Source organism: Anomaloglossus baeobatrachus, chromosome 8 (genome assembly GCF_048569485.1).
Source record: "Anomaloglossus baeobatrachus isolate aAnoBae1 chromosome 8, aAnoBae1.hap1, whole genome shotgun sequence".
NCBI lineage: Eukaryota > Metazoa > Chordata > Amphibia > Anura > Aromobatidae > Anomaloglossus > Anomaloglossus baeobatrachus.
In genome coordinates, this window is record NC_134360.1 from 261,875,462 (window position 1) to 261,893,607 (window position 18,146).

The 18,146-nt window shown below is 53.4% G+C and overlaps 1 protein-coding gene across 1 annotated transcript in view; it reads right to left on the bottom strand.

Annotated features, from left to right (window-relative positions):
- ARPC5 (actin related protein 2/3 complex subunit 5) overlaps positions 1–11,107 on the bottom strand; it is a 35,481-nt gene extending 24,374 nt beyond the window's left edge. The window contains exon 1 of the mRNA XM_075321238.1: positions 10,857–11,107. Coding sequence (XP_075177353.1) covers positions 10,857–10,997 — 141 coding nt within the window. The 5' untranslated portion in view covers positions 10,998–11,107. The remainder of the gene's footprint in view (positions 1–10,856) is intronic.
- Between the last annotated feature and the right edge of the window lie 7,039 nt (positions 11,108–18,146).

An 18,146-nucleotide genomic window follows, 5' to 3' on the forward strand; every position in this document is an offset into this window, starting at 1 on the left:
GGATCCGTACTTCCGTTAAAAAAACGTTTTCAACGGATGTTAAAAAGACGTAGTGTGAAACCAGCCTAAGAGAAGAAATGGTGACAACTCGACCCACCAGCAAAGAGCTGCTTGGAAAGAATGAAGTGATCTTAGGGACGCTGTCATTAAACCTGCTGATAAGGGGGGAACATTGTCATCTGGGCCGTGAGAAGTATGAAAAAGAAGCTGAGGCAGCTTCGGGATAACAGACTAGGTGACACTTTCTTATAATCCTTTACAAACATTTTCGGTCGAGTTGCAGTGTATCTTGGGGGCGGCTCATGAGGTTGGACTAATTGATAAAAAAAAATGATGGAGGGACTCTCCACTAAATATCCCAAGGTTCCAACATTTTATTTGTTGCCTAAAATCCATAAAGATGCCCTTGATCCCCCGGGGCGTCCTATTGTGTCCGGCATGGAGGGCTTGAGTGACCCTACATGTAAATTCACAGATTACCATCTGAAACCTTTGGTCGAAACCTTGCCCTCCTTTGTCCGGGACACGATGGACATTCTCAGGCGGATTGATGGCATCTTTATGGATCAGGACATGTTAATTGTGACAGCTGATGTGGAGAGTCTCTACACTTGCATTTCTCATTCGGATGGACTGGAGGCGACCCGCCTCTTCCTTGAGATGGGTGGTTGGGATGGCGATCTTAATAGGCTGATTCTTGAGCTGCTTCACTTTGCCCTTACACACAATGTTTTTCTTTTTAAGGACCAATATTATCTGCAGCAACATGGGACTGCCATGGGCGTGGCCTGCGCCCCCGCGTATGCCAACCTCTTCCTTGGTATGTGGGAGTGGTTGGTATTTGGTGACGGGGGGCGGGGGCGGTTTCCCATGTGCAGTGCTGGCTCAGATATATTGATGACGTTTTATTTTTTTTGGCAGGGCACGGTGGAGCAGCTTGACTTATTTATGGCTGAGTTAAATAATAACAATCTCAATATTAAATTGACTTATAAGCATAGCAGCAGGTGCATTGATTTTTTGGATATTAACATCGAAGTGGACACACTATATACTATCCAAAGTACGGTACATCGGAAGTCCACCTCTGTCAATCCCCTGCTGCATGCTTCATCTGCCCATACACCAGCCACAATACGCGCCATCCTGACTGGTCAGTTCTTGAGGACGAGGCGGATCTGTTCATCTGACCAGTCCTTTGAAAGCCAGTCCATTGACCTCATGAGCCGCTTCCGTGATAGAGGCTACAGCAATCGGAGTATTAAAAAAGGCTATTTACGTGCTAAAAAGACCTCACATAACCAATTGCTTAATTATATTCCTAAGCAACAGACCGATGATCTCCCTATTCGTTTCATAGGTACCCATAACAGTCAGTGGCAGACCATGCGGAGCATTTTGTGTAGACACTGGCCTGTTCTGAAATCCGATCCTTCTCCGACTCATTTACTTCCATCTCGTCCTCTTATGACTGCCCGGCGCTCTAAGAACCTCCGAGATATATTGGTAAGAAGCCATTAAGTGCCTCCCCCCTCCAACCCATTCTCCTCTCGTGGCCCTCTACAAGGGTGTTTTCCATACGGACTTTGTGCTGCTTGTCCTAATGTGATGCAGACGAATACGTTTTCCTCTTCTGAGGGCACTCGTATTATGAATATTAGGAGTTATATCAACTGCACTACGACTTTTGTTATCTACTATGCCACCTGTCCATGCTCCCTGGTGTATATTGGCCTCACTTTGCGTGACCTGCGGGTACACGTCAGGAAGCATGTTCGTGACATTAGTGCCACCAGGGACGTTACTGATCTATCTTTATTAAAAACTCTTCCCCACCATTTTAAGAGATACCATGAGAGTGATCCCTCTGGCCTTAGGGTGCGGGGAATTGATGTCGTCCGTGGTAGAGCCAGGGGTGGTCATCTCAAGAAGTGGCTTGCCCAAGTTGAGGCCCGTTGGATCATCACCCTTGACACCCTTACTCCGAGAGGATTGAACGAAAATATCAGTTTTGTGCCATTTTTGTAGGGCACGCGCGGTTCCTTTTTTTATCCCGACATCTGTGTTCTATTGTTTTTAATTAAGTGTTTGTATTTAGTGTTTTTTGTTTTCTCTTCACCAAGTGATTTTTTACTTGGGTGCAGGGTCTATAATTGCACTAGTATTGCTTTTTACTGTTCTGATGATGTATTTTCTTAATGACTCCTCTTTTAGATCATTATGCTGGATGTTATATTTTGTATCTTGATGAAAGTCTGTTGTGATGTGGTGGAATAAGTTAGATAATCGAAGAATCCGAATTGGATATACACCGCTGTGATGATTAAACATCCTTTATGATCTGCATCGAGTCCTTCCGGACGAAGAAATAGAAGATAAAAGGCCTCATTTGGACAATGCATGATTTAATATTTTAGAATGCAATTACATTTGTATAAATGGATTCTGTCCTGTAATTGTTCCCTTCTTTTTGGGTTGATAACATTCTGTGAGTTTAGATACGTACACCAATTTTCTCTTTCCAATAGTGTTTTTCACTCCCTTGACTGGGTCTTTCCATGTCTTGGAGGGTTATCTTTAATTTTTTAAACTGTTAATGCCCTTTATTTGTGCAGATGACCTTTATTCCTATATTGGTGGGTTCGATTCCTCTTAATGTATATACTTTGGTTCACACACGCATTATTCTGAGTTACGCGTCCTCAGATCCGCATGTGTTTGATACCGGTATTGCAGTTGATGGGACGGACCCAGATTTGGATGATATGGTCGCTTGCTCCTTAGGGTCCCTCTTTTGGAAGTGCTAAACACCACGGGCAGTTTTTACGACCCCGGGACACTGACTATGTTCTGTTGAATTTTTATTTATCTTGCCCGTTATAGGATTCCCTTTGGTCTAGAGACCATTCTAAAGGAATGTGTATGTAATGGTCTGATTGTAATTGCTATGCAGCTTGCGACTAGGCAGGTAATTATATGAGAGACCGACTGTGAATCCCTGGTTGGATTGACTTATGGTGTATGATTGCTCTGGACCGCACCTATTGTGCCTTTTTTTTCTTTCTTTCTAGGTGCTATATTATCCCTATTTGGGATGTGGTCGGGAGGTGGTTTATAACTACAGTTTTTAATATATGGGGGTTGCGCCCCTTATTTTGTAGATCCTCTTTTTTTTTTGTTGGTACCCCTTGGCGCATGAGTGTAGCCCCCTGGGTTATTCCCTTTTGGGACCATACACGTGGGCAGGTAGCAGTGCTAGTCTGATTATGGTGGCCACTTCCATATATGCCCTCTCTTTTCCCCCTCTTTTATTTGACTGTTGCTAATCTGGGACGCTCTTACCCTCTTTGTGGATTCCTGGTTTTTCCAGTAACCTTAATATGCATTACAATACCCCGACATGGAAATCCTTGTGTTGTTTTTCTGGGTCGTTGCGGCGCCCCAGCGAGTATGCGCGGTTCCCTTGGTGACACGTCCTTGGGACCGCGCGTACGCTCTGGAGGCGTCGCGACTTCCTGGATCAGGCACTTGTGGGCGTTCAGTATACTGTGTATGGCCTAAAACACACTTCTGCAAAAAAAACGTGCGTGTGACACGGTACGTTTTTCGAGTCCGTGTTCCGTTTTTTTTGGGGCGTTTCCCCGGTACGTATGGCATCCGTGTGATGGCGTATGCGAGCCGTGTGTACGTGTAAAATTCCCGTGTATGTGTACGTGGAATGTCCGTGTGGAATGTTCCGTGTGTGATGCACAATGTCGTTGCTACATGTCGGCTGACAGCAGACAGAGTTGCGCGATGAGAATGAACTCGGGTGAACTTGACCTGACTTCATTGTCATGCCGCGGCTCTGTCTGTGTGCCGCGTACTGATTAGCGGTCACCTGTGAAGGATTCACCAGTGACCGCTAATCCCCCGAGTGACTGAAGTTAGCAGCCCTCTCTCATACTTACCGCTCCCCGATCACCAGCGCGGCGAGGAACAGCTGTGCAGAGAATACGCGGCAACAATTACGGTACTTTGATTAATGAGCGGCCGGCATATTCAATCTCGTATTCTCTGCTTTCCCCATCCACCGGCGCCTGTGATTGGTTGCAGTCAGACACGCCCCCCCCCCACGCTGAGTGACAGCTGTCTCACTGCACCCAATCACAGCAGCCGGTGGGCGTGTCTATACTGTGCAGTAAAATAAATAAATAATTTTAAAAAATGGCGTGCGGTCCCCCCCCATTTTAATACCAGCCAGATAAAGCCATACGGCTGAAGGCTGGTATTCTCAGGATGGGGAGCCCCGCGTTATGGGGAGCCCCCAGCCTAACAATATCAGTCAGCAGCCGCCCAGAATTGCCGTATACATTATATGCGACAGTTCTGGGACTGTACCCGGCTCTTTCCGATTTGCCCTGGTGCGTTGGCAAATCAGGGTAATAAGGAGTTATTGGCAGCCATAGCTGCCAATAACTCCTAGATTAATCATGTCAGGCGTCTCCCCGAGATTCCTTCCATGATTAATCTGTAAATTACAGTAAATAAACACACACACGAAAAATCCTTTATTAGAAATAAAAAACACAAACATATACCCTGGTTCACCACTTTAATAAGCCGAAAAAGCCCTCCATGTCCGGCGTAATCCATGATGCTCCAGCGTCGCATCCAGCTGTGCTGCATGAAGGTGACCGGAGCTGCAGAAGACACCGCCGCTCCTCTCAGCTCCACGCAGCTAATGAAGGCAATAGCGCGATCAGCTGTATTCAGCGTTGGCCGCGAGTAACCTCAGTGACAGCTCAGCTGATCGCGCTATTGCCTTCATTAGCTGCGTGGAGCTGAGAGGAGCGGCGGTGTCTTCTGCAGCTCCGGTCACCTTCATGCAGCACAGCTGGATGCGACGCTGGACCATCCTGGATTACGCCGGACATGGAGGGCTTTTTCGGGCTTATTAAAGTGGTGAACCAGGGTATATGTTTGTGTTTTTTATTTCTAATAAAGGATTGTTCGGGTGTGTGTGTGTGTGTTTATTTACTGTAATTTACAGATTAATCATGAAAGGTATCTCGGGGAGACACCTGACATGATTAATCTAGGATTTAGTGGCAGCTATGGGCTGCAAATAACTCCTTATTACCCTGAATGCCAACGCACCAGGGCAAATAGGGAAGAGTCGGGTACAGTCCCAGAACTGTCGCATATAATGTATGCGGCAATTCTGGGCGGCTGCTGACTGATCTTGTTAGGCTGGGGGCTCCCCATAACGTGGGGCTCCCCATCCTGAGAATACCAGCCTTCAGCCGTATGGCTTTATCTGGCTGGTATTAAAATGGGGGGGGGGACCGCGCGCCGTTTTTTTTTAATTATTTATTTTACTGCAGTATAGACACGCCCACCGGCTGCTGTGATTGGGTGCAGTGAGACAGCTGTCATTCAGTGTGGGGGGCGTGTCTGACTGCAACCAATCACAGGCGTCTGTGGGTGGGGAAAGCAGGGAATACGAGATTGTTTAATGAGCAGCCGGCATATTCAAAGTAATTGTTGCCGCGTATTCTCTGCACAGCTGTTCCTCGCTGCGCTGGTGATCGGGGTGCGGTATGAGCCGGGGGCAGAAAAAAAACGAGCGCCAATGTAAGTATGACTGAGAACAACAGAAAAAAAGGTAAGTAACTGAATTTAATTAAAAAAAAAAATAAAAATAAGATCGCTAGTGTAAAAACGCACACGCACGAAACGTGCTGAACACGGACATACTCCGTGTGCGGTACGTGCAGGCACGGACCCATAGACTTTAGTGGGTCTATGCCTGCGTGCTGCCGGCCAAAAACGGACATGTTGTCCGTGTAGAAAAGCGCACACACGTACTTACCTCATGGACACACGTTCCGTGTGATTTTACGTGTGTGTGCCATCTACCATAGAACAACATGGGTCTCCGTGTGTTCGTGTTTCCGGTACGTGCAAATACGTACCGCACATGCACAAATTAAACGGATGTGTGCTGCGGGTCTATGTCAGGCCGGATAGGACGTCCCGCCTTGGCTGCCTGGGCAACGCGTCTCTGTGACTATGTGTGCGCATGGTCTCTGGGCACGTCCCCCTTTCTTATTACTATGTAGGTTACACCGGAGTTGAGGCTTTGCCCTAGTTGCCCTGGCAACGCGTGTAGGATATCACACGTGCACACGGCTTCTGGGCGACTCTCCTTCCATGTCCGGGCACTCGCCCCTCGCTCCCTCACAGCTGCACCTTGTTGTACTGGGAGTATGCAGGTATATAATCTCTGACTTCTCACATAGACCCTGTGCCTCTCCATCTTGAAAAAGCTCTTGTACCATGCGAAACGTGCGTCAAAAACTGGGGGTCTTTCAAAATGAATGTTTAACTTCTAACCATCAAACGTCCAGGTAATTGTCTGTTCAGCTGTGGGGGCTATATTGAAGAGGTGATCCTTTCCATACATTCTGGGAATATTATATATATTTTTGTATTTGCTCCCTTGGCCTTCCCCAGCTACATGATTACAATCCTGGATGTCTTTACACCTTCAGTTTTTTGTACTGTACACTGACCGGGGTCTCAGGATTCACCTGATTGACGTTTTACTACAGTATCACTTTGTGATTGACCTATATATTGGATTTTTGTATATCCTTAGTATCCTCTGATTAATCTTGGTGGTCTTCATGAGACTATCCCTGTGTGTAACAATATCCACCCCCCCAGATGATTCATTTTGGCGATATCTTATGTTTTTAATTGTCTATTGTGTTTTTTCATTTTAATAAAATCTGTCTGGTTTTTTGCACATATACTCTGTCCTCTTGTGTACATACGCATCTCCGAGTAGTGCAGCGCATTGTGGCCACCGCTCAGCCTTTGTGTTTCTGGTTGTAAATGTTGAGATTTATGTAGGTATGTATGTATGTATGTATGTATGTATGTATGTAGATATTAGCGGGTGCAGCCATTGTTAATCTGATGTGTATACTGTATCACTAGGCGATAGAAAGTCACACAATGTCTTTATTTCCACCTTCCCGACGTCTCAGGAGCCGCTTCCTGCATTCCTGCTCAAGACTGGGCTTGTGTCACTGATAACACACGACGTGTAATAACCGGGTGTGTGCACAGCGCCAAACACTCCCCAAACAGCGGAAAGGTCACAATCCGTACCCTCCCTGCAAAGCTCCATGTGTTCCTGATCCACGACGCCTCGAAGGGGGCGACACATACAGGCACGGAGAGATCTGCTCCTCAGCCGGAGCACACGCGTGCCGCCTACACGCCCGCACGGCCCCCCCCCCCTCTACACGCCCGCGCGGCCCCCCCCCTCTACAACGCCCGCGCGCGGCCCCCCCCCCCCTCTACACGCCCGCGCGGCCCCCCCCCCTCTACACGCCCGCGCGGCCCCCCCCCTCTACACGCCCGCGCGGCCCCCCCCCCCCTCTACACGCCCGCGCGGCCCCCCCCTCTACAACGGCCCGCGCGGGCCCCCCCTCTACAGTACAGATTTAATACAGTTTGCTTCATTTTTCGCTTTTTTCATTGCTTTCTAGGGGTAAAAAAAGCTGCAAGAGTTGACATTCTGCAAATTTCAAAAACGCTGCAGTTTTCCAATTTAGTCAGAAAAAAAAAAATAAGAACGTGCATTAAATTTTGGAAATGTCATAACTTTTGTTGGTACAAAAAAACAGCTTTTAATTTGCATAAAAAAAAAAAATACATGCTGCAAAAACGCAGCGTGTGAACAAAGCCCGAGAGTGTTCTCTGGATTTATGTACATGAGCTTAGTAGTTTAACACTACAATTACTGAGGCAGTCATTTTGACTACTTTGCACCATGTATTTCTATAGAGGTGTCACGAGTCCAGTAGTTCTAGTGTTAATGACTGTGTTTATTCTCGAGATCTCTAGACGTGTCATGGATGGAGGACTGGTGTTTCCCTCCAGACGCCTGCACAATCCCCAAATCTGTGCGTCTGTGCTGTCAATCATCTATGGGCTAAACAGCCTACACTGCAGGGCGTGGAGCCTGCACTGACACATTGTAGCAAACTATGCTGCAGATGAGTTCCTGGACTAGACACGATAGCACCAGTCTCTCCGCTGCGGCTACAATACGCTCGGGTTTGGTTTTTTAGCCTCTGGATGTAAATAAACGTTTCCATTAAATAAAAAAACAAAACACAAATTGAACCTTCTTTTTTTCCGTCCACAACTGCTCCAAATTTCTTTAAAAAAATGCCCTAAAAAGAAAAGGTCAATTCCTCCAATCATTACAAAGACCTGACAATTGTAAAAATGAACAAAAATAAACATCTCTGATCCCCATCACTGAGTAATTCAGCCTCCGGCGGACCCCGCCGCTCCTGCAGTAGAAGACATCACCTCCATCATCTACGTCAACGCTGCAGACAATCACTGCCTTTAGTGGAGATGTTAGCATGTATGAAATGAGACTGCTGATGCCTGTGATTGGCTGCAGCGGTCACGTGAATGATGTATGGAAACATGAGCCAGAGGACCGGCCAGAATGTTTATTACAGTGGATAATTGGGATGTGGTATAACACCGACGAAACAACAAAGATAAGTCACCAGTGGATATTGTTACAAATCCAGGGTGGAATCTGGAGGCGCAGAATAGCTGCGATCCATGCATGAGGCGCACCGAGGAATGACCGAGCAGAGCCGCCTCTACCCAGTGACACACAGTGACAGCACGCACACAGGAAGGAGAAGCAGAAGCTGGCGACACGCAGGTTCCTCTTTACAGAACATCCATATATGTGCACGACAATTACACCTACACAACCGCCAGTGCACAGCACAAGCGCAGCACGAACGCAGCACAGGCCAATCCGTCATGGAGCGCCTTAATCCTGCATCAGTTCTGTGATAAACCCATCTCTGCCACATCACCTCCTCTGCTGTGTCCACCACGGCTGTGCCCGCCTCTGCTGCGCCCACCATCTCCGCCACATCACCTCCTCTGCTGTGTCCACCATGGCTGTGCCCGCCTCTACTGCGCCCACCATCTCCGCCACATCACCCACCTCTGCTGTGTCCACCACGGCTGTGCCCGCCTCTACTGCGCCCACCATCTCCGCCACATCACCCACCTCTGCTGTGTCCACCATGGCTGTGCCCGCCTCTGCTGCGCCCACCATCTCCGCCACATCACCCACCTCTGCTGTGTCCACCACGGCTGTGCCCGCCTCTGCTGCGCCCACCATCTCCGCCACATCACCCACCTCTGCTGTGTCCACCACGGCTGTGCCCGCCTCTGCTGCGCCCGCCTCATCTATGCCCGCCACCTCTGCTGCGTCCACCACGGCTGTGCCCGCCTCTGCTGCGCCCACCATCTCCGCCACATCACCCACCTCTGCTGTGTCCACCATGGCTGTGCCCGCCTCTGCTGCGCCCACCATCTCCGCCACATCACCCACCTCTGCTGTGTCCACCACGGCTGTGCCCGCCTCTGCTGCGCCCACCATCTCCGCCACATCACCCACCTCTGCTGTGTCCACCACGGCTGTGCCCGCCTCTGCTGCGCCCGCCTCATCTGCTGCGTCCACCACAGCTGTGCCCGCCTCTGCTGTGCCCGCCACGTCTATGCCTGCCACCTCTGCTGCGTCTGCTATGGCTGTGCCCACCATATCTGTTGCATCCACCAAGGTTGCTCCTGCCACGTCTACTTTGTCCACCATGTTGCCTGACTCGGCTGTGACTGCCGTGGCTGTGTCCACCTCTGCTGTGTCTGCACTGGCTGTGTCCACCTCTGCTTTGTCCACCATTGATGCGCCCTCCTCTGCTTTGTCCACCATTGATGCGCCCTCCTCTGCTTTGTCCACCATTGATGCGCCCACCTCTGCTTTGTCCACCATTGATGCGCCCACCTCTGCTTTGTCCACCATTGATGCGCCCACCTCTGCTTTGTCCACCATTGATGCGCCCTCCTCTGCTTTGTCCACCATTGATGCGCCCTCCTCTGCTTTGTCCACCATTGATGCGCCCTCCTCTGCTTTGTCCACCATTGATGCGCCCACCTCTGCTTTGTCCACCATTGATGCGCCCACCTCTGCTTTGTCCACCATTGATGCGCCCACCTCTGCTTTGTCCACCATTGATGCACCCACCTCTGCTTTGTCCACCATTGATGCACCCACCTCTGCTTTGTCCACCATTGATGCGCCCACCTCTGCTTTGTCCACCATTGATGCACCCACCTCTGCTTTGTCCACCATTGATGCGCCCACCTCTGCTTTGTCCACCATTGATGCACCCACCTCTGCTGTGCCTGCCTCTGCTGCAACTGCCACTTTTTCACCTGCCTCTGCTGTGTTCACTATGGCACCCACCATGGAGCCCACCTCTACGCCCGCCAAAACTGCACCCGCTTCTGTTGTGTCCGCCACTGCGCCCATCTCTGCTGTGTCCACCAGGGTACCCAACCATTGTGCCCAATTGCCCACCTCTGCTGTGTCTGCTACTGGTTCGCCCACCTCTGACAGACACACAGATATTAATTATAATATATATTATATACACACACCCTGCACTGACACTGCATTTCTGCAGTCACACAGGCAGCACACCGCACACACCTGTGCACACCGCGCACGCACACACCTGTACACACCGCGCACGCACACACCTGTACACACCGCGCACGCACACACACCTGTACACACCGCGCACGCACACACACCTGTACACACCGCGTGCACACACCTGTACACACCGCGCACGCACACACACCTGTACACACCGCGCACGCACACACACCTGTACACACCGCGCACGCACACACACCTGTACACACCGCGTGCACACACCTGTACACACCCCAGTATACACATAAGGATATCCCCGGATGGCGCCGTCCACCTCCCCCTCGTCCGGTCCTTGCTGTCCTTCTCCCGCCTCCTCCTCGTCCACGAATTTGTTCTCATCGTACTCGTCCACATCCACCTTGCGGAAGCGGGCGGACACCGTGTTCTTCGCCATCCTGTACCGGAGCGCCGGGCGGCAGCAGCAGAAGCAGGCAGGGAGCGGCCGGCTCAGTGCGCAGGCGCAGCGGCTTCCGCTCTGACCACCGGCTTCCTGTATGACTGTAGCGCTGTCAGCGGCTGCTCAAGGCGGAGGGGGCTGGAGGCTGGGAGAGGAGGGGGAGGCCGGGAGAGGAGGGGGAGGCCGGGAGAGGAGGAGGAGGCCGGGAGAGGAGGGGGAGGCCGGGAGAGGAGGAGGAGGCCGGGAGAGGAGGGGGAGGCCGGGAGAGGAGGAGGAGGCCGGGAGAGGAGGAGGAGGCCGGGAGAGGAGGAGGAGGCCGGGAGCGGAGGAGGAGGCCGGGAGAGGAGGAGGAGGCCGGGAGCGGAGGAGGAGGCCGGGAGAGGAGGAGGAGGCCGGGAGAGGAGGAGGAGGCCGGGAGCGGAGGGGGCTGGAGGCCGGGAGCGGAGGAGGAGGCCGGGAGCGGAGGAGGAGGCCGGGAGAGGAGGAGGAGGCCGGGAGCGGAGGAGGAGGCCGGGAGAGGAGGAGGAGGCCGGGAGCGGAGGGGGCTGGAGGCCGGGAGCGGAGGAGGAGGCCGGGAGAGGAGGAGGAGGCCGGGAGAGGAGGAGGAGGCCGGGAGCGGAGGAGGAGGCCGGGAGCGGAGGGGGCTGGAGGCCGGGAGCGGAGGAGGAGGCCGGGAGCGGAGGAGGAGGCCGGGAGAGGAGGAGGAGGCCGGGAGCGGAGGAGGAGGCCGGGAGAGGAGGGGGAGGCCGGGAGCGGAGGAGGAGGCCGGGAGAGGAGGGGGAGGCCGGGAGCGGAGGAGGAGGCCGGGAGAGGAGGGGGAGGCCGGGAGCGGAGGAGGAGGCCGGGAGAGGAGGAGGAGGCCGGGAGAGGAGGAGGAGGCCGGGAGCGGAGGAGGAGGCCGGGAGAGGAGGAGGAGGCCGGGAGCGGAGGGGGAGGCCGGGAGCGGAGGGGGAGGCCGGGAGAGGAGGAGGAGGCCGGGAGCGGAGGGGGCTGGAGGCCGGGAGCGGAGGAGGAGGCCGGGAGCGGAGGGGGAGGCCGGGAGAGGAGGAGGAGGCTGGAGGCCGGGAGCGGAGGAGGAGGCCGGGAGAGGAGGAGGAGGCCGGGAGAGGAGGGGGAGGCCGGGAGCGGAGGAGGAGGCCGGGAGCGGAGGAGGAGGCCGGGAGAGGAGGAGGAGGCCGGGAGCGGAGGGGGAGGCCGGGAGCGGAGGGGGAGGCCGGGAGAGGAGGAGGAGGCTGGAGGCCGGGAGCGGAGGAGGAGGCCGGGAGAGGAGGAGGAGGCCGGGAGAGGAGGGGGAGGCCGGGAGCGGAGGAGGAGGCCGGGAGCGGAGGAGGAGGCCGGGAGAGGAGGAGGAGGCCGGGAGCGGAGGGGGAGGCCGGGAGCGGAGGGGGAGGCCGGGAGAGGAGGAGGAGGCTGGAGGCCGGGAGCGGAGGAGGAGGCCGGGAGAGGAGGAGGAGGCCGGGAGAGGAGGGGGAGGCCGGGAGCGGAGGAGGAGGCCGGGAGAGGAGGAGGAGGCCGGGAGCGGAGGGGGAGGCCGGGAGCGGAGGGGGAGGCCGGGAGCGGAGGAGGAGGCCGGGAGAGGAGGGGGAGGCCGGGAGCGGAGGGGGAGGCCGGGAGAGGAGGGGGAGGCCGGGAGCGGAGGGGGAGGCCGGGAGAGGAGGGGGAGGCCGGGAGCGGAGGGGGAGGCCGGGAGAGGAGGGGGAGGCCGGGAGAGGAGGGGGAGGCCGGGAGCGGAGGGGGAGGCCGGGAGCGGAGGGGGAGGCCGGGAGCGGAGGCGGCTGGAGGCCGGGAGAGGAGGAGGAGGCCGGGAGCGGAGGGGGCTGGAGGCCGGGAGCGGAGGGGGCTGGAGGCCGGGAGAGGAGGAGGAGGCCGGGTGAGGAGGAGGAGGTCGGGAGTGGAGGGGGCTGGAGGCCGGGAGAGGAGGAGGAGGCCGGGAGCGGAGGGGGCTGGAGGCCGGGAGAGGAGGAGGCGGCCTGGAGCGGAGGGGGCTGGAGGCCGGGAGAGGAGGAGGAGGCCGGGAGAGGAGGAGGAGGCCGGGAGAGGAGGAGGAGGCCGGGAGAGGAGGGGGCTGGAGGCCGGGAGCGGAGGAGGAGGCCGGGAGCGGAGGAGGAGGCCGGGAGCGGAGGGGACTGGAGGCCGGGAGAGGAGGAGGAGGCCGGGAGAGGAGGAGGAGGCCGGGAGCGGAGGGGGCTGGAGGCCGGGAGCGGAGGAGGCCAGGAGCGGAGGAGGCTGGGAGCAGAGGGGGCTGGAGGCCGGGAGCAGAGGGGGCTGGAGGCCGGGAGTGGGCAGAGTGGAGGAGGCTGGAGGCCGGGAGCGGAGGGCGCTGGAGGTCGGGAGCGGGCAGAGCGGAGGAGGCTGGAGGCCGGGAGTGGGCAGAGTGGAGGGGGCTGGAGGCCGGAAGCGGGCAGAGTGGAGGGGGCTGGAGGCCGGAAGCGGGCAGAGCGGAGGAGGCTGGAGGCCGGGAGCGGGCAGAGCGGAGGAGGCTGGAGGCCGGGAGCGGGCAGAGCGGAGGAGGCTGGAGGCCGGGAGTGGGCAGAGTGGAGGGGGCTGGAGGCCGGAAGCGGGCAGAGCGGAGGGGGCTGGAGGCCGGAAGCGGGCAGAGCGGAGGGGGCTGGAGGCCAGGAGCGGGCAGAGCGGAGGGGGCTGGAGGCCGGGAGCGGAGGGGGCTGGAGGCCAGGAGCGGGCAGAGCGGAGGGGGCTGGAGGCCGGGAGCGGGCAGAGCGGAGGAGGCCGGGAGCAGAATCTGCTGTAACGTGTGGAGGCCGCGTGTAATCGCTGTCTGAGGCTTCAGTGTGTGATGTGCGGCTGCTCCTCGCCAGACTGTAGCATTGCACATTACACACTGCTCTGCACTGGAACATGGAGGCACAGTGTGCGGGGGTTTATTTCTTTCCGGTGCCTTTTTGAACTAAGATTAGGTCTGAAAATTCAGGGCTGTCCTGACACCTCCACCCTCTGTATATAGACACCTCCACCCTCTGTATACAGACCCCTCTGTATATAGACACCTGCACCCTCTGTATACAGACCCCTCTGTATATAGACACCTGCACCCTCTGTATACAGACCCCTCTGTATATAGACACCTCCACCCTCTGTATACAGACCCCTCTGTATATAGACACCTGCACCCTCTGTATACAGACCCCTCTGTATATAGACACCTGCACCCTCTGTATACAGACCCCTCTGTATATAGACACCTCCACCCTCTGTATACAGACCCCTCTGTATATAGACACCTGCACCCTCTGTATACAGACCCCTCTGTATATAGACACCTGCACCCTCTGTATACAGACCCCTCTGTATATAGACACCTGCACCCTCTGTATACAGACCCCTCTGTATATAGACACCTGCACCCTCTGTATACAGACCCCTCTGTATATAGACACCTCCACCCTCTGTATACAGACCCCTCTGTATATAGACACCTCCACCCTCTGTATACAGACCCCTCTGTATATAGACACCTGCACCCTCTGTATACAGACCCCTCTGTATATAGACACCTCCACCCTCTGTATACAGACCCCTCTGTATATAGACACCTGCACCCTCTGTATACAGACCCCTCTGTATATAGACACCTGCACCCTCTGTAAACAGACCCCTCTGTATATAGACACCTTCACCCTCTGTATACAGACCCCTGTGTATATAGACACCTCCACCCTCTGTATACAGACCCCTGTGTATATAGACACCTGCACCCTCTGTAAACAGACCCCTCTGTATATAGACACCTCCACCCTCTGTATACAGACCCCTGTGTATATAGACACCTCCACCCTCTGTATACAGACCCCTCTGTATATAGACACCTGCACCCTCTATATACAGACCCCTCTGTATATAGACACCTCCACCCTCTGTATACAGACCCCTCTGTATATAGACACATGCACCCTCTGTATACAGACCCCTCTGTATATAGACACCTGCACCCTCTGTAAACAGACCCCTCTGTATATAGACACCTCCACCCTCTGTATACAGACCCCTCTGTATATAGACACCTGCACCCTCTGTATACAGACCCCTCTGTATATAGACACCTGCACCCTCTGTATACAGACCCCTCTGTATACAGACCCCTCTGTATATAGACACCTGCACCCTCTGTATACAGACCCCTCTGTATATAGACACCTGCACCCTCTGTATACAGACCCCTCTGTATACAGACCCCTGTGTATATAGACACCTGCACCCTCTGTATACAGACCCCTCTGTATATAGACACCTGCACCCTCTGTATACAGACCCCTCTGTATATAGACACCTCCACCCTCTGTATACAGACCCCTGTGTATATAGACACCCCCACCCTCTGTATACAGACCCCCATCAATATACACCGTGTGCAGAATTATTAGGCAGATGCATATTTTGATCCCATGATACTTTGTATACATGTCGTCCTACTCCAAGCTGTATAGGCTGAGAGCCAATTACCAATGAAGTAAATCAGGTGATGAGCATCTCTGTAATGATGAGGGGTGCGGTGTAATGACACAACACCCTATATAAGGGGGGCTTCATTATTAGGCAACTTCCTTTCCTTTGGCAAAATGGGTCAGAAGAGAGATTTGACGGGCTCTGAAAAGTCCATATTGTGAGATGTCTTGCAGAGGGATGCAGCAGTCTTGAAATTGCCAAACTTTTGAAGCGTGATCACCGAACAATCCAGCCTTTCATGGCAAATAGCCAACAGGGTCGCAAGAAGCGTGTTGGGCAAAAAAGGCGCAAAATTACTGCCCATAAATTGAGGAAAATCAAGCGTGAAGCTGCCAAGATGCCATTTGCCACCAGTTTGGCCATATTTCAGAGCTGCAACGTTACTGGAGTATCAAAAAGAACAAGGTGTGCCATACTCAGGGACAGGCCAAGGTAAGGAAGGCCGAAAACCACCACCTCTGACCAAGAAACAGAAGATAAAACCTCAAGACTGGGCCAAGAGATATCTGAACACTGATTCTTCACAGGTTTTATGGACTGATGAAATGAGAGTGACTCTTGATGGGCAGATGGATGGGCCAGAGGCTGGATCAGTAAAGGGCTGAGAGCTCCTCTCCGACTCAGACACCAGCAAGGTGGAGGTTGGCACTGGTATGGGCTGGGATCATCAAAGATCAACTTGTGGGACCTTTTCAGGTTGAGGATGGAGTAAAGCTCAACTCCCAGACCTACTGCCAGTTTCTGGAAGACAACTTCTTCAAGCAGCGGTACAGGAAGAAGTCGCTATCGTTCAAGAAAAACATGATTTTCCTGCAGGACAATGCTCCATCACATGCATCCAACTACTCCACAGCGTGGCTGGTCAGTAAAGGTCTAAAAGATGAAAAAATAATGACATGGCCCCCTTGTTCTCCTGATCTGAACCCCAGAGAGAACCTGTGGTCCATCATAAAATATGAGATCTACAGGGAGGGAAAACAGTCCACCTTTGGGAGCAGTGTCTGGAGGCTGTGGAGTCTGGAGGCTGTGGAGTCTGGAGGCTGTGGAGTCTGGAGGCTGTGGAGTCTGGAGGCTGCGGAGTCTGGAGGCTGCGGTGTCTGGAGGCTGCGGTGTCTGGAGGCTGCGGTGTCTGGAGGCTGCGGTGTCTGGAGGCTGCGGAGTCTGGAGGCTGCGGAGTCTGGAGGCTGCGGAGTCTGGAGGCTGCGGAGTCTGGAGGCTGCGGAGTCTGGAGGCTGCGGAGTCTGGAGGCTGCGGAGTCTGGAGGCTGCGGAGTCTGGAGGCTGCGGAGTCTGGAGGCTGCGGAGTCTGGAGGCTGTGGTGGCTGCTGCACGCAATGTTGATGGTAAACAGATCAAGCAATGACAGGATCTATGGATGGTCGCTGCTGAGTGTCATCAGAAAGAAAGGGGCTAAATTGGGCACTAATGTTTTTGGGGGTTTTGTTTTTGCAGTCAGAAATGGTTATTTCTATATGTTGTGCAGTTATATTGGTTTCCTGGTGACAATAAACAAGTGAGATGGGAATAGATTTGGTTTTTATTAAGTTGCCTAATAATTCTGCACAGTAATAGTTACTGCACAAACAGATCCTCCTAAGATCCAAATCTAAAACCCCTCCAACTGCCAAAAATATTAAGCTTTGATGTTTATGAGTCTTTTGGGTGATTGAGAACACAATCAATAGACTCAGCCTGATAGCGCCAGTATAGCACTGTATGTATAGAATCAGCCTGATAGCGCCAGTATAGCACTGTATGTATAGAATCAGCCTGATAGCGCCAGTATAGCACTGTATGTATAGAATCAGCCTGATAGCGCCAGTATAGCACTGTATGTATAGAATCAGCATCATAGTGCAAGTATAGCACTGTATGTATAGAATCAGCCTGATAGTGCCAGTATAGCACTGTATGTATAGAATCAGCCTGATAGTGCCAGTATAGCACTGTATGTATAGAGTCAGCCTGATAGTGCCAGTATAGCACTGTATGTATAGACTCAGCCTGATAGTGCCAGTATAGCACTGTATGTATAGAATCAGCCTGATAGCGCCAGTATAGCACTGTATGTATAGAATCAGCCTGATAGCGCCAGTATAGCACTGTATGTATAGAATCAGCCTGATAGCGCCAGTATAGCACTGTATGTATAGACTCAGCCTGATAGTGCCAGTATAGCACTGTATGTATAGAATCAGCCTGATAGTGCCAGTATAGCACTGTATGTATAGAGTCAGCCTGATAGTGCCAGTATAGCACTGTATGTATAGACTCAGCCTGATAGTGCCAGTATAGCACTGTATGTATAGAATCAGCCTGATAGCGCCAGTATAGCACTGTATGTATAGACTCAGCCTGATAGTGCCAGTATAGCACTGTATGTATAGACTCAGCCTGATAGCGCCAGTATAGCACTGTATGTATAGAATCAGCCTGATAGCGCCAGTATAGCACTGTATGTATAGAATCAGCCTGATAGCGCCAGTATAGCACTGTATGTATAGAATCAGCCTGATAGCGCCAGTATAGCACTGTATGTATAGACTCAGCCTGATAGTGCCAGTATAGCACTGTATGTATAGAATCAGCCTGATAGCGCCAGTATAGCACTGTATGTATAGAATCAGCCTGATAGCGCCAGTATAGCACTGTATGTATAGACTCAGCCTGATAGTGCCAGTATAGC